General features: G+C 37.4%; 1 protein-coding gene across 3 annotated transcripts in view; it reads right to left on the reverse strand.

The window, feature by feature from the left end:
- Positions 1–3,271: 3,271 nt before the first annotated feature.
- LOC125679688 (NADPH--cytochrome P450 reductase-like) overlaps positions 3,272–25,488 on the reverse strand; it is a 30,657-nt gene continuing 8,440 nt past the window's right edge. For 2 of the 3 annotated variants that reach the window (XM_048919115.2, XM_056161957.1), the window contains 8 exons: positions 22,995–23,093; positions 22,785–22,901; positions 22,305–22,423; positions 21,435–21,616; positions 20,919–21,068; positions 16,567–16,831; positions 15,654–15,882; positions 12,229–13,834 (listed from right to left, as the gene is read on the reverse strand). In XM_048919115.2, coding sequence (XP_048775072.2) covers positions 13,690–13,834; positions 15,654–15,882; positions 16,567–16,831; positions 20,919–21,068; positions 21,435–21,616; positions 22,305–22,423; positions 22,785–22,901; positions 22,995–23,093 — 1,306 coding nt within the window. In that variant the 3' untranslated portion in view covers positions 12,229–13,689. Of the gene's footprint in view, positions 3,355–3,541; positions 3,589–9,062; positions 9,228–9,317; positions 9,470–12,228; positions 13,835–15,653; positions 15,883–16,566; positions 16,832–20,918; positions 21,069–21,434; positions 21,617–22,304; positions 22,424–22,784; positions 22,902–22,994; positions 23,094–25,488 lie in introns of those variants that run through there. The other variant, XM_048919124.2, reaches the window with a different exon arrangement.

The raw sequence follows: 25,488 nt of genomic DNA on the forward strand, positions 1-25,488 counted from the left end.
GTGGTTCTTGAGAAGATTTTTTAATGACCCTACTCTGTTTTTACCTTTTCTTGATTATCTCCCCTTGGAAGGTGGTCTGGTCCTTTATTTTAACAATTTTGAATTCTCTTTACCTAAGGATGCTTTGTGCCAACTTTGGTTGAAATTAACCCAGTGGTTTTTGAGAAGAAGTCAAAAATGTTAAAAGTTTACAGACGGACGGACGCCGGACTACGGGTGATCAGAAAAGTTCACTTGAGCTTTTAGCTCAGGTGAGCTAAAAACCAGACTACAGGAACTTTTCAATTTCGGGATATGAAATATTGTGCCATGAATTTCATCATTTGATTGGAAAATAGTGATAAGTTTTATTATGGAATTTACATTCCTAGACGGTAAGTTGGTTGTATATTGTTTAACGCCCCTCTCGAGAATGGAGACGTCACCATTAAAAGTGATACAGAGTTGATTTGATAGTGAAATCAAGCGGCAATATCACCTACTTGCACATTAATCGCTGATTTTTTTTTTTTCGGACCGAATTGAGATAACCCCCTCGTTTCTACAGAAATTAATTAATTGCTAAAACCGACCGAAGCTGAATGTAAATTTCCAGACATGAATTATGAAGGACTGCTCCGGGATTCGGTGAAGGCGTCAGTCCAAATATCAAGCTGAGATTACCTCAACTACATGCACTATTAATTTTGTTTTGTTATATATTGAAGGTCATTAATTCATAGCTATACATGTATACAACTAATTATACAACAGCACCAAAATTCAAATTTAAAACTAGATTGTCGTAAACATGTAACAAAAAACTATACTGTCAACAATAGTTAAACGGTACCTGTATCTACCAATCAAACTGTCGATTGTCGTTGTGTATTGACCACGTTTTGTTACGTTATTAGTTCCTGAGACGGGGGGGGGGGGGGGGGGGCAATCTCGACCAGAGGGCGCTCTCAAGGTCTATTACGAAATACGAACTTGAGAGCGCCCTCTGGGCTGGTCGAGATTGGGAGGGGCGTATCGTGTTTTCAGAAGAGAAGACCATGAACTCAGAGAAGAAGACCGTATCTAATGTACCTGTATATCTGATTAATTTCATAAATGTGTGTACATGTATTTTGAAATTTGATCAAGATAAAGGGCTCACGGCAGGTGTGACCGGTCGACAGGGAATGCTTACTTTGCCTAACTCTCTATTTTGTATAGCTTATAGGAGTTATGAGATTGATCCCTGTTCCTTATCTTCACCTGTCATATTATACATCCATTATCGTTAATATATATATATATATATATATATATATTCTGTGGCGTTCTAACATCGCTCATGGCCGCCGTCATCTTCTTTGATTATTCTCCCGTGCTTCTCGGTAATTATTAATATGAGTATGATAAATACCAAGTATGTTCCGATATAACAGTAACACTTTCATGATAGTGAAAGCCGTCAATTGATTGGTCAAGTGTGAAAGAAAGAATAACATGACCTATATATCGATATATCTAAATGTCGAATTGAAGGCCACAGCAAGAATTTTTTTCTTCTCACGTAGAAGTTTTTGAATAAATTCTGCTTCATATGAAAATAAAAACAGGTCAGCTAACAAAGGAGCACAATTCGTGTCCATGGGGATTCCAACATAGTGTTGGAAGACCTGATCACCAAAGACCACGAAGATATTGTCATTGAGGAACTCCAGCATATTTTTTATTTCAACTTCAGAGTACATACCGAATACTTACTTCAGAATATCTAAGATCTTCCTTTAACGCTGATATATCTACGCCATTTTTGTGAACTTAGAATCCGAATATGCTTCAGTAAAACGATTGCTAATTGGTCCTTGATTCTTTGTCAAGCTATTGTTATAAGTCGAATATTTATTGAATTATTTATGTGACCGGGGTCAATAACATGACCTCAAATGCAATGCTGTCAGATTCTTCTCCAGTGTAAAGGTTAGAGAAGATCTGATTTTGATTAGATAGAAGGAGATGTTACCACTGCCATTGAAGGGCTGGAAATTTTAGGCCTATGCTCGGCGTTATGACCATTGAGCAGGGAGGAATCTTTATTGCGCCACACCTGCTGTGATACGGTACCTTGATTTTTGCGGTTTCATGCGAAGGACCGCCCCATCTAGTTGCCTCTTACGACAAACAAGGGGGTACTGATGACCTATTCTAACCCGAATCCCCGAGGGAAGAAAAAATATTTGCAGTGCCCTTCAGTTCGATAATTAGATACATCGACTACGTTTTATCTAATAGCCATATTCACTTTCATTGATTCATGTCGATTCGATATATCCCAGTGAATTCGAACTAAAAGATACCACAAAGTCTTCGATATCCGTTTCATATTTGGGTACATGTATCTTATTGAACATAGACGTAAACAACAAACTAACAACTAAACTTTATGACAACAGGATTGACATTTCAGCTTCTCCATCGTCAACTTCTTATATTTATGTTGCAATATTCCATTATCACTTGCGTCTTTCACCTGATTCGGTACACGAGAGCATACCCTGCATATGATCAATTTTTAAACCGAGAAAAGCTACTGAAAATTATTTGATGTTAAACAGGTTTCTGAAAAGTATCGTTTAAAGTCAGCATTTCGCAAATTCCATGATCGTTATAATGATCTTATTTGCCGATACAACCTGTCATTACCTCGAATGCTGTCTGACTTGTTTCATACCAATTATTAGGCCGTTCTTTGCAAACATTTTGATTTTGACTACGGATCCCTCGGTTTACTCGATCCAATCTGTTTTGGTTTATTATTGATATACAGTAGGTATGGACAGTTACTATATACAGTATCACTAATAAAGAAAACAGACTATAGGAACTCTTCATTATCAGGAGATAAACAATTCCTTTATGGGAGTCCTCATTTGAACGGAAAATTTAATGAATATTTTTATTTTGGGGGATTTTCATACATAGGCAGTAAGCAATTCAAAATTAATAGTAATAGAGAGCTCGTTTTATAACAGTCAAATAACGTATTTGAAGAGAACAGCAGTGTCTCCTATATGTGCACAACCGTCCGAAGCTGAATGGTAATTTCAAGACACGAGTTATAAAGGACTGCGCCAGATTCGTTGAAGGATCAGTACAAATATTCAGCCGAGCCGATTCTTAGCCGAGAAGGCATAGTCTTTTATATTCGTGATTTAAAGTAATTACAATTCATTCATCAGTATCTTTGTATTTTAATGCGTTCGATCTCCTTTATTGTGTCCGTAATGACAAGTAGATGTTTCAGAAATGTTTTCATTTATTAAAGATATTCGTAAAATATGTTTTTGCGTTATTCTACGGCAGTGGCAATTTTCCATACACCTGAAAAGAACAAAAATCACATATATTTGTTTCGTTGGTTTTTGATTGTTTTTTTTATTGTTATCATCATTATTTCATATCATTTTTAGCAACTTGGGTGGGTTTTGTGTGCACGTGGCTTGTTGTTCTTTGTGTGTGTGTGGGGGGGGGGGGGGTTACATTTATTTGCAATTTATTTCGTACTTACGTAGAGCAGTAATCCATCGAATTCAGTCTTTTCAATAAGATTATTCTCTGTAATTAGAAATATTTTCATTTGATACCAAGACATATATCTAAATATTTACATTTCCAACTGCTTTCTTTATGATAACCATTTGAAGCCCCAATGTGGTTATTTCCCCACATACACAACTGGATGAAAGGCGAAGATAACGAACAGTGATGTGATTTCTCACTTGCATGCAAATGAATGATGTCAGTGGGCGGGACTATGAAAATTAACATGGATTGTCCATGTGCATTTCAATTCTTATCAGGTAGTATTTTTGATATATTTATTTTCATTTTTATTTCAAATATAAATACAAGGAATCACTGTCTAGTTTGTTTAGTATGTGAGGGGATTTCAAACAGGCCTCCTCCGGTCATGGCTGACCATGGATAGTGACCCTCCGTCCACTATCTGTTTGGGGTGTCTGCTCAACTTGAGACCGACCCGAGAGTGACAATCTCTGTTGCATCGGTCGCATCTGTACGATGGTTCTTGTCTGCTGGCTGTCGTTTCCTTTCTGTGGGCTCGCTTCTCTTCTGCCACTGCTGTAAGTTTTTCTTCATCAGCCTGTAGCTGTTTATGAAGGGTGCTTCTCCAGCTGGCGTGGTCATTTGCAAGGTCCTCCCAGGACTTTTTGTTGATGTCGAGCGCCTTTATATCTCTTTTTCACATGTCCCTGTACCTTAGCTGCGGGCGGCCTATGCTTCTCTGCCCTGAGAAAAGCTCACCGTAGAGGACGTCTTTAGGGATTCGGCCATCCTCCATACGGCGAACGTGGCCTAGCCAGCGCAGCCGACATCGTCTCAGCAGAGAATACATGGTGGAGATACCAGCGCGAGACAGGACTTCAGTGTTGGTCAACTTATCTTGCCAGAAAATACCTAGTATGCGTCGGAGGCTTAAGAGGTGGAAGGTGTTGAGCCTTTTCTCGAGGTGGGCGTACGCGGTCCATGTCTCGCTACCATACAGGAGAATGCTGAGGACGCAGTCAACTTGTGATTGTTCCACACTCTTGAAGTTAAGCGGACGAGTGTTGTGGCTGCCTTCACGATCGCTTTGTTGATCTCAGTGTCAAGGGAGAGGTTATCGGTAACGGTGAACCCAAGATACCTGAACTGGTGGACGACTTCGAGCTCATAGTTGTCAATGGTGATGACTGGTGGTGCCGGTGTGTCTTGGCCGAGGATGTTTGTCTTCTTCAGACTAATGATCAGTCCAAAAATCTTTGCAGGCCTGAGTGAAGTAATCCATCAGTAGCTGCAGATCCTGTTGGATGTGAGTCGCAACTGCGGCATCATCAGCGAACTTTTTTTCTCTGATGAGGGTTGTGAGGATTTTGTTTTCGCTTTTAGGTGAGTAAGATTGAAGAGCTTGCCATCTGATATGGTTCTCAGGCAGATACCCTCTTAGGCTGTGCCAAAGGCATTTATCGGGATGATTGCGAAGAAAATTCCAAATAGGGTTTGGGCGATCACGCAGCGTTATTTGACCCCGCTTTGTTTTTTCGAAGGATTCGGAAAGGTTGCTGTTGAACTACACAGTCCCCTTTATGTTGATGTGGACTGTGCAGTCTTGGGGGGAGGGTCTATCATCCAGGGGCCTTAAAGAGGTCATCTCTGCTGACAAGATGGAAGGCCTTGGTGAGCTCGATGAATGCAATATACAGGGACATATGATGCTCTCTGCACTTATCTTGGAATTGATGAAGCTCGGAAACCACCCTGTGATTCTGGGTAGACACACTCAGCCAGCTTCTGTAGGCGGATCAGGAGGACATGAGCATAGACTTTGCCAACGATGCTGAGAAGGGAGATGCCCCTGTAGTTGTTGCAGCCGTTTCTCTCGTCCTTGTTCTTGTATAGAGTGACAATCTTGGCACCTCTCATGTCTTTCGGTACAGCTCACTCTCTCCAGCACTGGCAGAGGACTTCATGCAAAGGGTGCAGTAGGGCAGTCTTGCAGCGCTTGGTGAGGTCTGGAGGGATACCGTCATTACCTGGTGCCTTGCCTGCGGTCAAACTGTTAATAGCCTTGCTAAGCTCGTCCATGGTTGGCTTTGTATCGAGCTCTTCCATTACTTGCATGTATTTAACAGCATCGACGGCTGCGGGAGTCACTGTATTTTCTCTGAGGAAGAGGTCGGAGTAGTGTTCCACCTATCTCTTCATCTGCTGGCCTTAATCAGTAATGACTTCCCCAGTGGTGGATTTAAGGGGGGTGTCTTGCTCTGCGTTGGTCTAGAGCTTTTTTGTCATCATACATCCCTCTGATGTTTTCCATTTCAGTAGCTGTCTGGATCGTCTTTCTGAGCTCTGTTCGGTACTCACCGGTGCAGCACCTAGCGCAAAGCTGGATCTTGATCCTGGCAGCCTTGAGACGCTGCAGGTTCCTCTCAGTGGGTGACCACTTGTACTCTGCGAGTGTGGTGCGCTTGGCTTACATAACTAGGGTCATCTCGGCCGACTTGGCCTCAAACTAGTCGTATGACTTCGAGGTTTTCTTCCCAAAGGTAGTCAAGGCGGTGCAGTAAATGGTGTCTCGCCGAGTTTCCCATTTCTCTGTGGCAGTGTCTCTGGGTGTGATAGATACATCGTATTCTTTTTCAAAGGTATCCAAACTGTTCCACGAGATCTGGCTGAGTCATCTTACTGACGTCGATGTGAAGGGTCCCTCCTTTCTTGGTTGCAGCCTGGTTTGCAGCATACAAGGGAGTGGTCCATGTCGCAGTCTGCGCTGTTGTAAGAGTGTGTGTAGAGAACATTCTTGATGACGGCGTGCCTGACCAGGATCAGATCCAGTTGGTACCATTGCTTTGAGCGAGGGTGTCTCCATGAGACCATGAGCCCACTCCATGTTCTCTGGGCTTATTAGACCTCTTCCCTTGCCAGAGGAATGCGTTGTTCTTCTCCTTCAATGTGCCTGCATCGGCGAGCCGTGTTTCCTGCAAAGTGGCAATGTCAACATTTTGTCACTTAAGCTCATCGTTGATGACCGCTGTTTTTTCTGGCGTCGTTAATGTCCTGAAGGTTTTGAGAAGAGCCAGGCATCATTGTTCGAACGTTCCAACATCCCAGTTTTAGAGCTGGTCTCTTTTTTGAGAGTTTTCCTTAGTTGTTGGCTGGTGTTGTGGTTAACGATTTCTTGTAGGATGTTCTCCTAAATTCCATGCACCCCAAAAAGAAGCAGACCGTGGCGGGACAACACCTTACTGGCTGGGGATACCCAGCTTGCGGCGGGCGGTAGCTGTCCATTGAGATGCGAAGATTTCTTCCACCGTCGGAGAAAACCCCTGGTGCCTCGCTCTATGCCAATTTGAGCGATGGCTTATTACCGGTAACTGTTTCTTCCCGTGTTGTGTCGACACCAGATAAGTGGCGAAGCTGGTATGCTCTCTCCAGGTGCAGGAGTGAGTGTGTAGGTGATGGCATGGAGGATGTAAGCCTGGGCATTTTGATATGGAGGATAGGATGTTGTCCGTGCAGCAAGTCCCCCTCTCCACGCTGATAATGGGATCCAAAGGAAAGGCAGAGGCCAATACAGTTTGGCAGCAGCAGGGTCGCAGGAGTTGTTGGATGTGTGCTGCTTAAGGACTCCGGTATTTTCTTCGAAGTTTACTCTTGAAGCCTTTCCTATAAATAGAATGACCAGAAGGCAGCGGGGGTGTTAGATGGCCATAATTCGCTCTCCTAGTATAGCGTCACAGATCTTGTTTTTATTATTATATCAGGGTGTCTAGCCACCCTCATCACCAATACCCTTAGGAGTATTGGTGGGGATGACAGTTTAGTCGCCAACAGCTCGACCCTGGGGCAGGTAGTACTTGGTTACAGAACACCAGTAGCAGACAAAGCCTGACCTGACATTTGTGAGGTGATTAACTACTCTGAAAAACGTGATGATTTATGCATAGCGGCTTCTGTGCAAATTATCAAGTTTTCGATTGCAGTTAAAGGGAATGATTCACGATTTTACCCAAAATATTGATTTTCACTTTTAATGATCAAAATCTAGTGTTGAATATGTAAAATGTTTCACAAAATAATCAAGGTTATCCGTCATGACAGAAGCTCATTATGGAGAGTTTATGATTTGTTGGTAAACGTAGATTGAGAATGTTATTGTTTACAAAGTTTTGAAAGTGTATGGTTCTTGGTCTACATTTATGATATATATAGGGCTCACGGCGGGTGTGACCGGTCGACAGGGGGTGCTTACTCCTCCTAGGCACCTGATCCCACCTCTGGTGTGTCCAGGGGTCCGTATTTGCCCAATTATCTATTTTGTATTGCTTGTAGTAGTTATGAGATTGATCACTGTTCGTTATCTTCACCTTTCATATATCACATTTCAAGTATTCTTTAGGTAAAATGTACCATTTGAACTTTGTGTAAAATTAGGATATGCTTTATGTTACACACTTAACATATCACTAGTTTGTAAACATAAACAAGGCTAGAGTCTTGTTTACATAACACAGAGGTAAGGCTAAGATATTGCTCTTATCCTTGCATTATGAAGGTCCAAATTTTGGTTGTCAACTTTACATGAGATATATCTCAAATGTTCAACATCAAAAATGAAAAATACATGTACGTATTTCAAAAAACGTGAATCAGTCCCTTTAATCGCTTGACATACCCAACGATAACTTGTATGTACCCTGTTGGATTTCGAAGCAAGATTGGCAGTGATCTTTGAAACCAGTCTTAACATAGCTTTTCCTTCCTTGTTACTTTATCATTTGAACATTTATGCATTTTCTCGATGTTCCAACATAGCCAGTCCAAATTATGTTTCGATTCCCCTTATACCTTTGAAGACGGTGTATGAGGATAAGGCAGAAAGAATGGGATATTGATTGATTGTATATCGTTTAACGTCCCTCTCGAGATTTTTTCACTCATATGGAGACGTCACCACTGCCGGTGAAAGACTGCAAAATTTAGGCCTATGTTCGGCGCTTTCGGCCTTTGAGCAAGGAGGGGTCTTTTTCGCGCCACACCTGCTGCATGTGACACGGGGCCTCGGTAATTTTGCGGTCTCATCCGAAGGATCGCCCCATTTAGTTGCCTCTTACGACAAGCAAGGAGTTTTAAGGACCTATTCTAACCCGGATCATGACATGATTGGGATGGGATAAGGAGGGGAAGGGAATAGTTCATGTGTGGGGGAAAGGGATGAGGGGGGAACTGGAAGATTGATAGATGTGCCTTTGTCTGCCCACCCATCCTGTGTATGGTTCAAACAGATGCTGCCCCCTTGTCCCAGGTTGTCTTTTCCGCAGATGATACTGTGTGAAATTTGAAACAATATCAATTTAACGACCTTTCGCTTTCCGCTTACTTTCTGGTTTGATCGCTACAAAACGCTATCCTATGTGAGCACGCGGTCTATATGTGAGCAGATCAGACTCCACATATCTTCTGAGTTTTGCTTTCTCCTTGCATACTTTGTATAGCTCCCTGATTCTGAATATACTTGTATGAATACTCACGGTTTTGGTCTACGGCTGTAAACAGAGCCTGGGTGTCAACGTGGCAGATAGCACCATCGCTGTTCCTGTCGAAGTGTTGGAACACGTGTACGGACGCCTGGTGTGTATCTAGGAAGTTGTGCTGCCATTGGTGGACAAACTCGTGGCTCACGACACATCCGCTTCCTACAATTGTTTCCGCGAAGTCAATCTTCTATATTACGGTCGATTTTTATAAATGTTAACAAGTGATGAAGAATACGATCTTATCCTTACCATCGTGGTCATAGTTCGTGATGAATTCCCGCTCGAATTCAGCCAGTGTCAGATGGTCGTCATGGTCAAGGTCACCCAGAGTCCAGAGTTTGTCCGTCATCTCCCATATCAGCAACTGCCCGCCGTGGGGGTTCCCTCCATGGGGGCTGTTGCTATATCAAAGACCACACCGCCGATAATGTTAGTCAGTCCAAATTATGTCATAAGACTTGAGGGAACTATTTTTGTCAATTTTGGTCTAACTAAAGATAAAGAAATTTCACAACAACTCGAGATCCCAATATATTTAGATGAAGTGCAAACTTAAGGTGGCTCACTACACCCTGAAAAGGTTTATCAAATCACTACGAAATGATTCAGTCGTGAAAGATATGACGATATGTGTTAAGTACATGTCAAAAAATTTGCAATTCTGGAAATGATTTTCAAAAATTTATTTCAATAAATAAAACAAGACACTGGCGGATTTGAACTCGGGATCTCCAGGTTAACCATGTTAATAACTGACACCTTATCCGCTGAGCTTCGCAGGTATATACTAGCAAATTAATCGATGCAAGAAATTTCACAAACATTTGAATCGCCATGATGTGACGTAGTGTCATAAAATGTGTAAGTTTTGATGTAGTGAGCTACCTTAATTCTCTGTATTCAATTACTCTATGGTCCAACGTTTTAAGTGACAGTTTTATATATACGTGGTTTTGCTTTCACGTTTTACCATTTACATACGTACCAATAAGTCTCCGAGAGGAAAAAAATCGCCAGAAGAACAATCCCTTTCATGATCCTTATCTCGTTTGCAAACGTATCTTCGATCATGACAATTTATACTGTAAATGTACTCAGTCGCAACCTTGACCCTATCCACTATGTACAGTATTTTCCATTTGGAATATGTCTTACATATTGACCCTCTCTCCCCTTTTTTTGTTTTTCAAAGGGAAAGAGATGAGGAAGAATGAGAGCTAGATTGTATTGCACGTTATTTGCCTACATTGATTTTATTCTTTTGTGAAGATTTCGTCAACAAATACATAGAATAAGGCTGAGATGGGATCTCCTTGACGAATTCCTTGGTGCACGTAACATGCTTTTGATAATTTTTACTCTAGATATTGGATTGTTATATGTTTTAAGAAATTATCGCTGAACTTCATTATTCTATACTGACTGTTTTATTTATATATCATCTATCTTTTTCCCAGGGGAGAGTAAACTGTTCCACAGGGGGGAGGGGGTCCTACTCAAGTGACAATCTTCTTTTTCAAATTTCCCCTTTCATAATGTGACAAGTGGTGTGTTAAAGTTACCATATCTAAAGGGCATCTGCCCTTTTAATATCCTTTATAGGAGAATTTAAGATAATGGAAGATCCAGAGGGTATCTACAAGTTATGTTGAAAACTGAAAGGCTATTCTCTATTCGCCATTCGATTAGTCGTTTTCCCCCAGATGATAGTTAGGAAATACATTTCAGTTTTGTAAATGCATGAGGGTATGCTGATGTGAAACATTGCAGTTCATTCTCTGGTGTAGTTTAAAAAATGAAGTTTATTTCTAATAGTTCAGAGAAAACCATCGTCGGACACCATCGTGTTATCTACCCAATATATAAAACATCATTGACACAATTGAAACATTTTGAGCAGTTAATATGCATCATTTCTTAATCCCAACATATGTACCAGCTTTAATAATTTCAAGATCATAAGTGTCCGTCAAATGCATTCAGTTGTTCATTTCATCATGTACAAACAAGTAATTATAGTACGTCTTCATTCACAGAATGCAGTTTCGAGAATACACATACCATATTAGATGTGATCATGGTTTCCAAAATTTTGGCTGAAATACACATGATCGATTCTACCCTTTTTCTGCGAGAACCAAGACAAAGACTGAAGGAGGCAAACTGGGATGACGTGTTGTCTGTTCATCATATCGTCTGTAGCTGTAAGACTGTAGCCCTGTCGCTACATCGTCCGACAACTCAATATACGTATAAACAGATATATATCCCATTAAACACCCATAGAATGGATGAATACTTCTATTTGTTACTGGTAATTCTGCTGCCTATTTTCACCCGAGCCTCTTCTATTGGTTGCTGGTAATTCTGCTGCCTATGCTCACCTGAGCCTAGCTCTTTGCCCATACAGACATCCAACATCAACAGTGTCAAGGTCCTTTATTGGACATATACATTGCAGGGCTTCAGGACTTGCATAATATTTTCATGAACTGTAGAATTCAACTGTACAGCAATTCTAACCCAGGACGTCATACAGTACAATTATAACATATAAGGAACCACTGAGAATACATCATTGAAACCCATACTGTGGAGCCATTCTCGCTCCAGGGTTAACAAAATTGAATTTACACTACATGAGGATAATCTTCTGATTCTTGATCGAAATGCAAGATTTAACCAAATAAAACAATCCTGTATGAATGAATGAAAAATACAATTTATAACCCTTATCATGGCCCTCCCCAAGGCCTAGAAGACATAATCTGAACCAAATTAAATCCCCCCCCCACCCCAGTTAAAAATGCTTGCATATCAAATCCATAGTTACAACCCTTGTTAATTTTTTTTTAAAATAAGGAGTTTTTAAAAAAAAAAATCATAATCAATATGCCCCCCCCCCCCCCCAAGGGGTCAATGTTTCAATAAATTTGAATTTCTACAACTTCAACTTCATGCGGATGTTTGCATTTTTATTTGATACATTGTATGTTTGCTGTTTTTGTGAATTAAAATGTTTCCTATATATATATTAAAACATAAACTTAGAACCCCATTGTGGCCCCAGTGCTCATGGTCCAGGAAGTAATCTGAATCTGCACTTTATGATGTGCTTAAATCATTGCTTAAAATCCACTGACAAATGCACAAAGACTAGTTTTATAGCAATGCCAATTTTGTATGTAAATAAATGACAAATATATACAAATGTAATTTTTTTTTAAAAAGTAATGATGTATCTATTTGTAAATAACACAAAAAGTCAATTTGAGGTACAGTGTACATGTACATTTTGTTTTTCATATGTACAGTGAATTATTGCAACATTCCAACAAATTTTTATATTTTTAAAAAATTTATCATTTTATTTTTCAAACATGAATTGAATAACATCTAAAATTTGAAAAAATAAAAATATTTCAGGTTAAATACACAACACATATCTTTCATCATTTCAGCACCATGACACATGCAGCTACTTTTCCATGTTGTTTTCTTTCACATCACTAAAACAATACATCCACCTGTACACGTTCATACACCCACACATACACGCAGATCTGGATCGTGCCCCAACATTGAGAACCAAAGTGCTACAGTGTACCTACAAATACGAAGCTTGTCGACACCAGACGATGTATTTCTGAGAACAGGGCATAACTTTAATAAATATTTGTATGTATTCAAGAAATCAAAGTAGTAAAGTTGGTTATGACTTTAGCCATAGACCCTTATTCACAAATTATCTTAGGACTAAGCTGAAAAAAATAATTCTGTCTGATAATGAAATACCGATCACAAGGTCATAAGTATGTATTCTACTTTTGATAAACCATGGATTTACTTTACATATCAATGAAGAAAGTCTACAAGAAATAAAAAATAAGAAAATTACGGTATTTGTAATTTTTATCTTAGTCGCAAGATGTTTTGTGAATAGGGTCAAGGGACAATATAATTTGAATCTTAACAAATAAGTATTCATAAAAGAGGTATTGGGTCATCATGGACATTTAAGTTTTGGTCATTTTGATGTAAATATAGATGACGGCCAGAGATGACGTTAAAAGCAAGTATGTCATAATCATAACTTTAAAATAAACTCAATCTCAGAAAAATCTGATGTACATGTAACAAAAAATTTACAAATACACATTGTAATAAACTGGGGGTGTTGATTTACTCCATAGACTATCACACTATAGAGAGAATGAAAACAAACAAAGACATCAACATTTCGTTACGTGTAGATTGAATATGCTTTGCTTACTGATGAAAATGAAATCCCCCCTTTTCTGCCAGAAAAGTCTGAATAGTCAATGTGCCAATTTCAAAAGAATTACAAAACACTGGCTATTAAAAACTTGTAAATATGTATATATGACTCTAAACAAACTAATCAACACAACATATATAAAGCAGTTTCTGGGTGAATGATGACAATATTCTTACTATGAACTACACGAAACAGCAAAAGCATTCAAAATTTATCAAGACCTCTACATTTTAAAAACTTTAATGTACACAATTTTACTCCATATTACTGATGTGTCTTGCATATATATCATTAAACTACTGGTACTCAAAAATAACTCCACGCTATAATGGTTAGCGCTCTTCAGCTCCACACATCACAAGAGTAGCGTCCCTTGTTCTGCATCTGTTTCACGTAATTGGTGGCCTTCTCTTTGTCCATGTTGCCACACTCCCTGATTATCTTCTCTAAAGTTTCGTGTACGTCTCTTGCCATGTTGCGAGCATCACTAAAATTTTAATGTGCAAAACACATTTTAAAACATGCAAAACAATTCATCTGAAATGTGTGTGTGTGTGTGTGTGTATATTATTGCAATAATTTTTATGAGCAAATTTTTTAAATAAAGTCACCAGTTCTGGACATGTATGACCCGTGACATTTTCTGTTTAGTTCAAGTAAGAGTTTTGTCAGATTGAGTTTGTTGATAGTATCAAATTTTTGTTAATACAAAATGAAATTCTGTGGACCTGCTAAATTGTTTTCAATATATTCAAAGTTAAACATAGTTCATCCTTTTTGCCCATTGTGGAAAATTAAATTTGATTTCCATCCTTGTCAAATTGAAAATGATTAATCATAAGTGTTAAATCTAAAGCACACTAGCATGGCGCCGCACCATGCCCTTTTTGGCTGGCGTCATGCCCTTTTTAATTGCACCATGCCCTTTTTTCTCTATAAATTTTTGAAAAATATTTGTTGATATAAACAATTGTTCTTTATTTCACAAGGTTGATTAAAAAGTTTAAAATCAAGGCAGCAGGTATTAACTTTTAAAAGAGGCTAAATGATTATTCTATCACTACCATAGTATGATACAATGAACATGCCCCGGAATTGTCTTGCCGCGACGAAAAGTGCCCTTTTGAACATTGATATGTGTGCCCTCTCTAGATCCTAGATTTAACAATAAATCATTCAATGTATAATGAAAGGGAATTGAACAATTTTGAACGATTTAAATCAAGATAAATATTTATTGTTAAATAATCATGATAGTGAAATTGACCAAATTCACATGAATGGTAATTGATTGAAAGCCGATATTTTTGCACTTGAAACATTTTGGAAGAGTTATCTGCCCTTGATAAAAACGAGATTTTGTATGAAAACACAATCTCTTTTAAAAATATTTCAATGAAACATGTTCTTCCCATAGACTCAAGATAAAATATATCAAGCAGCAATCAAAATTTAGTAAATTCCTATGGTGGATTATTTTTGTTTGATAAACTCTTCAAAAATGATACTGTCATTACAAAATTCCCACCATTCATTTATCAGATATGAAATACACTGTATGATCATTATACATTGAATTTACATGTACATTGAGCCAAGGCAATGATTGGTATCAGGCTACAAAATACTGTGGTACTTTCGTAATCGGGACATTTACATTGTTTAAACCAAAATAAGACATTAAGAAATAAATTTGATTTTTGAAAATATATAAGGGCGTGAACTGTGACACTTCACACAGGCATACTTAATGAAACACTAATGAAAAGTATGCAATAGTGAAGCATTGCAGTTCATACCCTCATGCACCTTTAAATTCTACTTTCATTCATGTCAGAATTCCCATTGTCCATTTACTTCTGAGTATGAGCTTTTTCAAATAACCAATCAAATTATCCAACACTTCCTTGCAAAGGAAAAGAGAAAATATTGTTGGGGAATTCTTTCTATTTTAAAAGAAATGGTATTTCAAAACAACCGATTTAAATGTACATGTAAGTGAAGTAAGCTATATGATTTAAAATTTTGAACTTGAGTAGGATTATTTTTGACAAACAACTTTTTCTGGGTTAAAATCTGCTGTTTTATTTTATTAATGGAATGAAAAGCCCAAACTGATATTCTAACTCAAAATATTATGATTATGATAGCTCCATATGGTACCAGATTAACCAGATTACCAGCAATATCATATATGTACAACTCAGAAGAATTCGCATTTCATTTCAATTTCTTTAGAATCACATTCATTGCACAATCATTTTTCCATAACCCACGACTCTGAGCCTCAAACAAATATTTCTTACCCACACACGTAGATATGTCCACCTCGCTCCAACATTTTCCATGTTTCCTCCATGTTCTCCCTAAGTAGATGTTGTACATAGATCTTATCGGGCCCATCTCTGGAAAAGGCCAAATGAACTTTGGTCAAGGTGCCATCTTTTGTGTATTCCTCCAATTCATCTTCATAGAGATAATCCTGGCTCTTGTGTCGACAGCCAAAGTACAGCACAGTGTCTCCCACAGGCTTACCTGGTGAGGAGATCACAAAAGATTATAATACTAAAAAAAGTATTACTACATTTATATTACATTTACACCTCTTATGATTATATCAAACATTTCTTTATACAATTAGTATACTTGATTCTGATAAAATCCGGCTGAATCGAACTAAGCCAGGTATACCCGGCGACGTGCTAAGAATCAAGTGACCCGGCTACAGCACAGTAATGAAAATGTTGACCTTCTATTCTATAAACATTATACGGCATAGATATGACCAACATATTTACAAATCATGTTTATTTCACCAGTGTAAAAATTAAAAACATTATTTCTTAGAATAAACAACTCTCGATACTACGGTCTCCATGGATGCTAGCTTGAAGCCGCCTTTGCCTATTGAAATTCTCCGGCTCAATCGGCTTACCCGGCAGGATGTGTGAGCAATTCCAGCTCACAATCAAGTGTGTCGCCGGTCATCTCCGGTTAACCCGGGTACGCCGAATCATTATAATCAAGTATGCTAAATGTATTCTTTGTGGAAATTCAACAAATCAAATACAATTCTGAAAAAATTTGATATTGCATAAAATCAGATACATGCCCTGAGGAAAGAAAATTCACCATTTCACAGAACGAACAAGTATATGCACAGGGATAAACATTCAAATTTTGATCTTTGGAAGAACCCTTATACCTATACATCATTACCTTCTTTCTTAAGGAAGTTCCTTTCCTGTATAAACCCTCTGAAGGGAGCTACGCCTGTCCCTGGTCCAATCATTATGACTGGCGTGTTGGCTTTGAATGGTAGACGGAATTGAGATTTTCTAACATAGACGGGGACTGTGGGCTTGATTCCATTGGTTGGCCTCTTTAGTGCTAACCAGTTTGTGGCCACACCTTTCATGGTACGATCTGTCTTTGTGTTATATTTGACCACAACAGCTGTTATATGAATACTGGTAGGATTGACCTGTAACAAACACTAAGTTTAGTTTTTGTTAATGACATAATTAAATACTGCTTGTGCTTTTTTTTCCTGATTATCTACCAAGAGACCATGGAGCACAATACTCAAATGAGCAATTGCATTTTCCCACATAAAACATTAAGTCCTGTGTTACAAAGTTGATATTCACAGGGGGGAAAACTACTGTTACACTCTTTTAATCTACATTTATCCTTGTCCTCTCACACTACTATAACAGCATTGTATTTTACATTTAAAATTGACCAGCCATAAAATGCTAGGTACACAACTTAAAAAACTCTGTGATTGAAGTGGTATCAGCAGATAATTTGTACCAATATCTTCCTGAAGTTTAGATCCTTTGGGAATAAGGGGCAAGATCAACAAGATGTGTTTGTGAAATACTGATGCCTGTGGATTGCAACAAATTGAAAATTAAGTATTAACTAGTTCTAATTGTAACGGGGACCGTTACATATGTTCCCCAAACCTCCCCCAATTAAAAAGTGATCATCTTGTGAATCTATAGCAAAAAATCATTTTATTTTAGCCTTTAATTACATGTAGTACGTTCAATATGGTCATTTCAGTACCAAAAAATGAAAGAAAGCGTTGCACACGCATACACGCGCACGCATGTATGATTCAGAATTTTTGTTGATGTCGTTCAACAGGCATTTGTATCATATACCCACAGTATGAATTTCATAACGTTTCCACCAAATATAAGGAAGTTATAGCGATTTTAAAATCGTCCAATCAGAAATCAGCACACGTGCATGCACGTGATGAGCAGTAATTCTAACCACAGCAATTTGTAAGGAGTACCAAGATACATCTAAACCCCTAATATGAATAGAATTTGATGAAAAACAAAAACGTTATCGTCCTTTAAAAATTGAACATTTAAAAAACGTTGCACGCGCATGCGCGTGTGCGTTGGCATTTTTTGTTACACCAACATATAGATACACATATTGTCTACTTATGCTGTGAATATCATCTCATTCGCTTCATAAATAAGATAGTTACAAACGTTTTAGCATTATCCAATCAAAATGAAGCGCACGTGCATGCGCGTGCAAATTGGTAATTTTGACTATGTAAATCAGTTAAGGGTCTCAATATCTACCTATGATATGAATTTCAAGCCATTTCAATGAACAACAAAAAAGTTAGACTGATTCCAAAGTTAGCGTACAAATTTTGTAATGCGCGTGCACGCGCATGCGTGCGCGTGCTGGCAAAATAACTATTATTTTTCATATGTACAAATGATATACTATCATCCTATTTAGGTTTTATATCGCTTCCTTCAATATTCTGATTTTCCATTTTTTGTACCAAAATTGCAATGCACGTGCGCGCGCGTGCATGCACATGCAAACAAAATGACTATCACTATGCACATCTACAAACGCTATACTATCATCCTGGAAAGTTTCATATCGATCCCTTTTGTAGTTTCTGAGAACACTACCGGACAAAAAAGTACCGGAGAAAAAGAATAATAATAATAATAATAATAACTAGACACGATCTCGTTGCGAGCAACGAGTAGGTCTTCCGTCCGATTTGTTGATGCACTCGGAGTTAAAAAAAAAAAAAAAAAGACAAATGAGTCCCAATTTAGTTTCTGACTTTAAGACACTTTAGATATAATCAATTTTTCATATCATAAGCTTCTGAAACAAAGTTGCGGTGAAATTCGTTTGAAATTCGACTCTCCAGGCGAGCCATAAGGCCCGCGGGCCTATTTCTTGATGTCATTTGTTAGCCCTCTATAGACTCAACAACTTTAGTTCTATATGTCTTTACAAAATATTTACCTGTAAAAAGTTATTGAGATCGACCGATATCGACAAAAAATCGACTCTACAGGCGAGCCATTAGGACCATAGGCCTATTTCTTGATATCAATCGATAGATCTCAATAAACTGAACAACTTTTGTTCAATATGTCCTTACAAAATATTTACCAGTTACAAGTTTTTGAAATCGACTGATATCGACAAAAATCGACTCTACAGGCGAGCCATGAGGCCCACAGACCCATTTTTTGATATTGATCGATAGGTTATGACACATTGAACAACTTTTGTTCAATAATGCTTTTCAAAAAATATGTCGTTTTAAAGATATGAGGCATCAAATATTTACGATTTTGGCCCTTAAAATCTCTAATTACGTAACATATGACCTACTTTTTGATTTGATAAGATCAAGCTCGTTGAGATGAACATTTCCGCTTCTACAACTTATTATAAAATATTAATAGTTTCGGAGATATTCTCAAAAACATTTGGACCCTTCTGAACCCCTAATTTAAAGGGCCAGCCCGTTTTGCTTGATATCGTAAGAAAGGCCTTGTCATTTTAAACATTTTTTGCTCAACAAGTATTTACAAATTCTTTACCGTTCTCGAGTTATCTCTACAAGAAATATTTAGGGGCCAAACTGTAGCTCCCTAACGGGGCCACATAGGGAAAAAACGAAATGTACATATTGTTTAGATTATCATTCTGAACAACTTTTGTTCAATAATGCTTTTCAAAATATTTGTCGTTTTCAAGATATGAGGCGTCAATTATTTATGATTTTGGCCCTTAAAATCCCTTATTACGTAACATATGACCTACTTTTTGATTTCATAAGAACAAGCTCGTTTAGATGAACATTTCCGCTTCAATGACTTATTACAAAATATTAACAGTTTCTGAGATATTCTCATACACCTTTGGACCCTTCTGGGTCCTTAATTTAAAGGGTCAGCCCCTTTTGCTTGATATCGTAAGAAAGGTCATGACATTTCAAACATTTTTTGTTCAACAAGTATTTAGAAATTCTTTACCGTTCTCGAGTTATTTCTAGAAGTAATTTTTAGGGGCCAAACTGTAGCTCCCTAACGGGGCCACATAGGGTAAAAACGAAATATGCATATTGTTCAGATCATCATTCTGAACAACTTTTGTTCTTTATTGCTTTTCAAAATATTTGTCGTTTTCGAGATACAAGGGGTAAAAAATTTATGGTTTTGGCCCTTAAAATCCCTTATTACGTAACATATGACCTAAATTTTTATATGAATAGATTTAGATTGTTGAGATGAACATTTTTTGCTCTTTGACTTATACCAAAATATTAACGATTTTTGAGATATTTGATCTAGACTTTGAGCCCTTCTAGATCCCTAATTTAAGGGGCTAGCCCCTAAATCTTGATATTTTCGAAAAGATCTCGTAAATGTGCACAACTTTTGTTCTACATGTCTTAACAAAATATTTGCAAGAAAAAAGATATTGGAGATCAAAGGTCAAAAATCGCTGAAATCGGCGAAAAATTTTGGCATCCATTTTTTCAGGTCCAGGCGAGCGTTTAGGCAAATCGCCTCCGGTAAAATCGAATCCCCCACAAATCTTCTAAAATGTTTACTCTATCTTGTGTAGGAATTTCAAGACTCTAGCTTCAAAACTAACGGAGGAGATGCGTGGACAACAAGGCCCTTCAAAAAGTCACTAAAAGAGAGATAACTCCTGACCGGAAGTGACGTCAAGCACGAAATTTTGCAAGCAAAGTCTCGTCACCAAAAGACATCTTTGCTGAAAATTTCGTGAAAATCGATCGAGAAATGGCTGAGAAAAACGCGTGTACTACCAAGGAAAATAATAATAATAATAATAATAATAATGAAGAAGAAGAACGCGAACAATAATAGTAAGGTCTTCCGCAGGAGACGGAAGACCTTAATAATGAAGAAGAAGAACGCGAACAATAATAGTAAGGTCTTCCGCAGGAGACGGAAGACCTTAATAATAAGAAACAGAGTAAAAACAATATGTTCCCAAACTTTGTTTGGGGAACATAATAACACTCTGCATACCTTTTCTACTGTTCATTCACAAATGAAAGAGCACATATTTCTCAATTTAAATGAACATTAAAAAGGTTAATTTGTTCCCAAAAAAATTGTGCAAATGGTGTCAGACGACAGAGACTTATGGAGTTTGAGTTGAATTTTGATTTTTAACCCCTAAACAATATGTTTTCCTCCAGCTAAAAGTAAGCAAGATTATTCCACAGCAATACAAACCTTGGGAGATGAAGATATGGAATAGTATCTAGCCTGTAACCTTGGTAACAGTTCACATAGATGGTCAATGGGAGGCTTTACAGATGGAAGATCCTCTAAGATTGCAGTAATATTTCTCCTGTCCTTCACAACCCAATCACTGTACAGAGTCTGCAATAACAACATTGTAACTTGGACCAAACAATTCAAGTTCTCTTCCTCTTTTCTATCTATCCCATGAGAACAAAGCACTGTAAAGAGTACTTTCCCTTTATAAAGGATTTCAAACTAAAAAAATATTTTTCATGCCATGGTATTAATTATTGTATCATTCAACTGGTTATCATATCATTCAAGTGACTGACAACAATTTAAGTTAGATAACCATAGCATTTTATAAGTTCGAATCTTGTCCAATGAAGGAATCGTGAAATGAATATTTTTAAAGTGACAAGATGTGATCATCCCACAATTGTATGTGTATATGAATGACATACAAGGAAATAATATAATCACAGAATATAAATGAACTCTGACCTTGCCCTCTGGTGTTGAAGATGAGAGTTTATTCAAGAAGTCTTTGTCCTTTTGGTCTTGGGCATATTCGGCCAGTTCTCGTAAAATATGAGTCCTTGGTGTTCCTGTGATGTCCAGATAATGGGAGAATGCAGTGCGGTAGGTAGTGGGGCACGGGAAAGGGTGCTTCTTGCTGGCTTCCTCTGAAACATGATCCATACTTTCAGATTTTAATTAAATGTAAATGCTCTTCAACAATTTGGAATGCAATATGCATGTAAGTCTTTGTATTCTAGCCAGAATATAATATTCAGTTATATTTAACACATTTCAGAGAGCTGACGTATAAATTTACAAATGGACAGCCCAAAAACTATATACCCCCGAATCTCCAATTACAGGGGCATAAAAACGGAAATTGTAAAACATGTACTGATGCAATTACCGGTAATTGTAACTGGACATAGATCTAAGTGTGTGTAAATAAAATCATTTTACATAACAAATCAAATTATGGAATAGAATGTTTAATATATTTTTTATAAAAACTCATACACAAATTTTGCTGGGTCTCATTTAATAAAAAAAACAACTTATCAACTAGAGATAGGATGATATACCAATATTTCTTGTTAATACGCTTTACGATACAGGCTCCGTAATATCGATATGAAATGATACACAAATGATCTATCAAATGGAATATGAAAGTATGTACAATACAAGACCTAATGCAATTGGTGGATTAAATGACAATAATCAAACAGAATTCTTATATTTTGTAGTTGTTAGTGCAAGTATGGAAAATGACTACTGGTGCAGAAAATAATTGATGTATCATGATGTGTATTTTTATGCCTGTGTATTGTCCTGTCCCTATCATCAACATACCATCAACATTTGTAAGTGTGAACATTTGACCTAGATCCACCTCCAGTCTTTTTCCGATCAGTTCCACCAGGTCCGGGTCATTGACAGGATACACGGCTACGTGGTCTCCAGCTTCATATCTATAATACATAGACTCACAGTATTATGTTTCAGACAGAGGAAATAAAATGCATAATGTAAATAAGGAAGCAGACTGGAGTTTACATGTACCAATCTTCTCATCTTGTGCCAAAATATCTGACTTAAGAAGTTTAGTGAATTTTGTGTCAGGTGTGCACTGTTTATCACTAGAACTACACATATTTTTGCATATTCTTCCTGCAAAAATACACTGGATTAAGATCTTACCAGTTATGAAAAAGAATTACAGTACCTTATTAAATCAATCAATGTACGTGTATAGATATGTCATTCACTCACATTAAATGCTTACTGTACACAGATATGCAACTTCCCAGCACTGAATTGATCTAGTTTTACCTGATCTTTGATCCTGTGATGTCAAACTCAATATGCATACAAGATCTATCTCCACCCTTGTGCAGTTCTCTGTTAACATTCACTGGTGCCAGGAATGGGTTCTTCGCATCATATGGCCTACAAAGATTACATCATACACACATGGTTAATATCTTTTTTATATACAATATGGTATTCACAAACTTAGAATCTTAAATGTCCAGAACTTACGGCTTCTGGTTTCCAAATGATCCTAAACGAGCAATTTCTCCTTTGTAGCATTTTTCTGCTGTTAGATCATCATGTTCAGTCAGACTGTATTGTCGGATACTGAAATCATTGAATAACAAGAGATGACTATACATGTATCTTAGTTGAAATTATCACCTTTAATGAAGATTCAGACTTCTATTTCCTATGATGAGTGACTTTATAATGAGGTCTTTGAATGGAAATAGAGTAGCTGTGTTAAAAAGAGAAAACTGAGCTTTCCAGGCAGGTATCTGGAAGATATATGTGAAAAGTCTCTCAAAGTGAAGATTATTATTGTGATAATGTTTTTAAAATTGTGCTGAGAATCACTAATGCAAGTTTGAGAAACACTGAAGATACAGCCATCTGGAACATTAATGGTTGTGTGCAGCCATAGATGCATCATCTATACAAGTTTCAGCAATATGCTGAATTAATTAAGGAATAGGACATGAAACAAAACTAAACTTAAGTACAAGCCAGATGTAGCATCTGAATCATGGATTATTTATATCAGACATTATAACCTGTTCACTCATCTAGAAATTACAGATCAGATTTAATCTGAATCATCAATAGCTGTGTGTATCCATACAAAAATTATAGAGGTTTTCTTACTTAACTATAACTTAGTCACCCATCCACAAAAATATAGGTCAGATGCAGCATTTCATTTATATACAACTATGTGCATTCATAGATGCATATTTCATGCAAGCCCATTTAAATACCCAAACCTGCGACATAAAACTTTAACCTGGTCATTCAATGACAAATATAGGTCTGAATCAAGAACAATAATTGGCACATTATGCAAGTTTGAATAAAATACAATTCTTATTGGAAAAATAAGATAGCTTGGCTGTCGACATAATTCAAATGATGCTGAAGCCAGGGATATGACATTAGTGCTTCAGACATTCGTTCCAGTGAGATAACTAGAAATATGTCCATAGGACATGAATGCCCCGCCCAATGTGACATTTGTAATCCAATATGAAAACTAGTTCTAATTGTAACGGGGACCGTTACAGATGTTCCCCAAACCTCCCCCAATTAAAAAGTGATGTCCTTGTGAATCTATAGGAAAAAATCATTTTATTTTAGCCTTTAATTACATGTAGTACGTTCAATATGGTCATTTCAGTACCAAGAAATGAAAGAAAGCGTTGCACGTGCATACACGCGCACGCGTGTATGATTCCGAATTTTTGTTGATGTCGTTCAACAGGCATTTGTATCATATACCCACAGTATGAATTTCATAACGTTTCCACCAAATATAAGGAAGTTATAGCGATTTTAAAATCGTCCAATCAGAAATCAGCACACGTGCATGCACGTGATGAGCAGTAATTCTAACCACAGCAATTTGTAAGGAGTACCAAGATACATCTAAACCCCTAATATCAATAGAATTTGATGAAAAACAAAAACGTTATCGTCCTTTAAAAATTGAAGATTTAAAAAACGTTGCACGCGCATGCGCGTGTGCGTTGGCATTTTTTGTTACACCAACATATAGATACACATATTGTCTACATATGCTGTGAATATCATCTCATTCGCTTCATAAATAAGATAGTTACAAACGTTTTAGCATTATCCAATCAAAATGAAGCGCACGTGCATGCGCGTGCAAATTGGTAATTTTGACCATGTAAATCAGTTAAGGGTCTCAACATCTACCTATGATATGAATTTCAAGCCATTTCAATGAACAACAAAAAAGTTAGACTGATTCCAAAGTTAGCGTACAAATTTTGTAATGCGCGTGCACGCGCATGCGTGCGCGTGCTGGCAAAATAACTATTATTTTTCATATGTACAAATGATATACTATCATCCTATTTAGGTTTTATATCGATCCCTTCAATATTCTGATTTTCCATTTTTTGTACCAAAATTGCAATGCACGTGCGCGCGCGTGCATGGACGTGCAAACAAAATAACTATCACTATGCACATCTACAAACGCTATACTATCATCCTGGAAAGTTTCATATCGATCCCTTTTGTAGTTTCTGAGAACACTACCGGACAAAAAAGTACCGGAGAAAAAGAATAATAATAATAATAATAATAATAATAAGAAACAGAGTAAAAACAATATGTTCCCAAACTTTGTTTGGGGAACATAATAAGGGACCCATGAGGCACCTTGGCCCATATTTAAAAATTTCCCCTATATATTTGCATGTAAAATTTTGATCCCCTATTGTGTGACCCAAACCTATCCTGTGGGCCATAAATTTTACAAACATAAATCTGCACTATGTCAGAAAGCTACCATATAAATTTGAACTTATCTGGACTAGTGGTTCTTGAGAATAAGATTTATAAAGACTTTTTCCTATATATTTTCATGTAAAACTTTGATTCGCTATTGTGGCCCCACTCTACCCCCCAAGGCCCCTGAATTTAACAAACTTGAATCTGCACAATGTCAGGAAGCTTGTAAATTTGAACTGTT

This window comes from Ostrea edulis, chromosome 1 (genome assembly GCF_947568905.1).
Source record: "Ostrea edulis chromosome 1, xbOstEdul1.1, whole genome shotgun sequence".
NCBI lineage: Eukaryota > Metazoa > Mollusca > Bivalvia > Ostreida > Ostreidae > Ostrea > Ostrea edulis.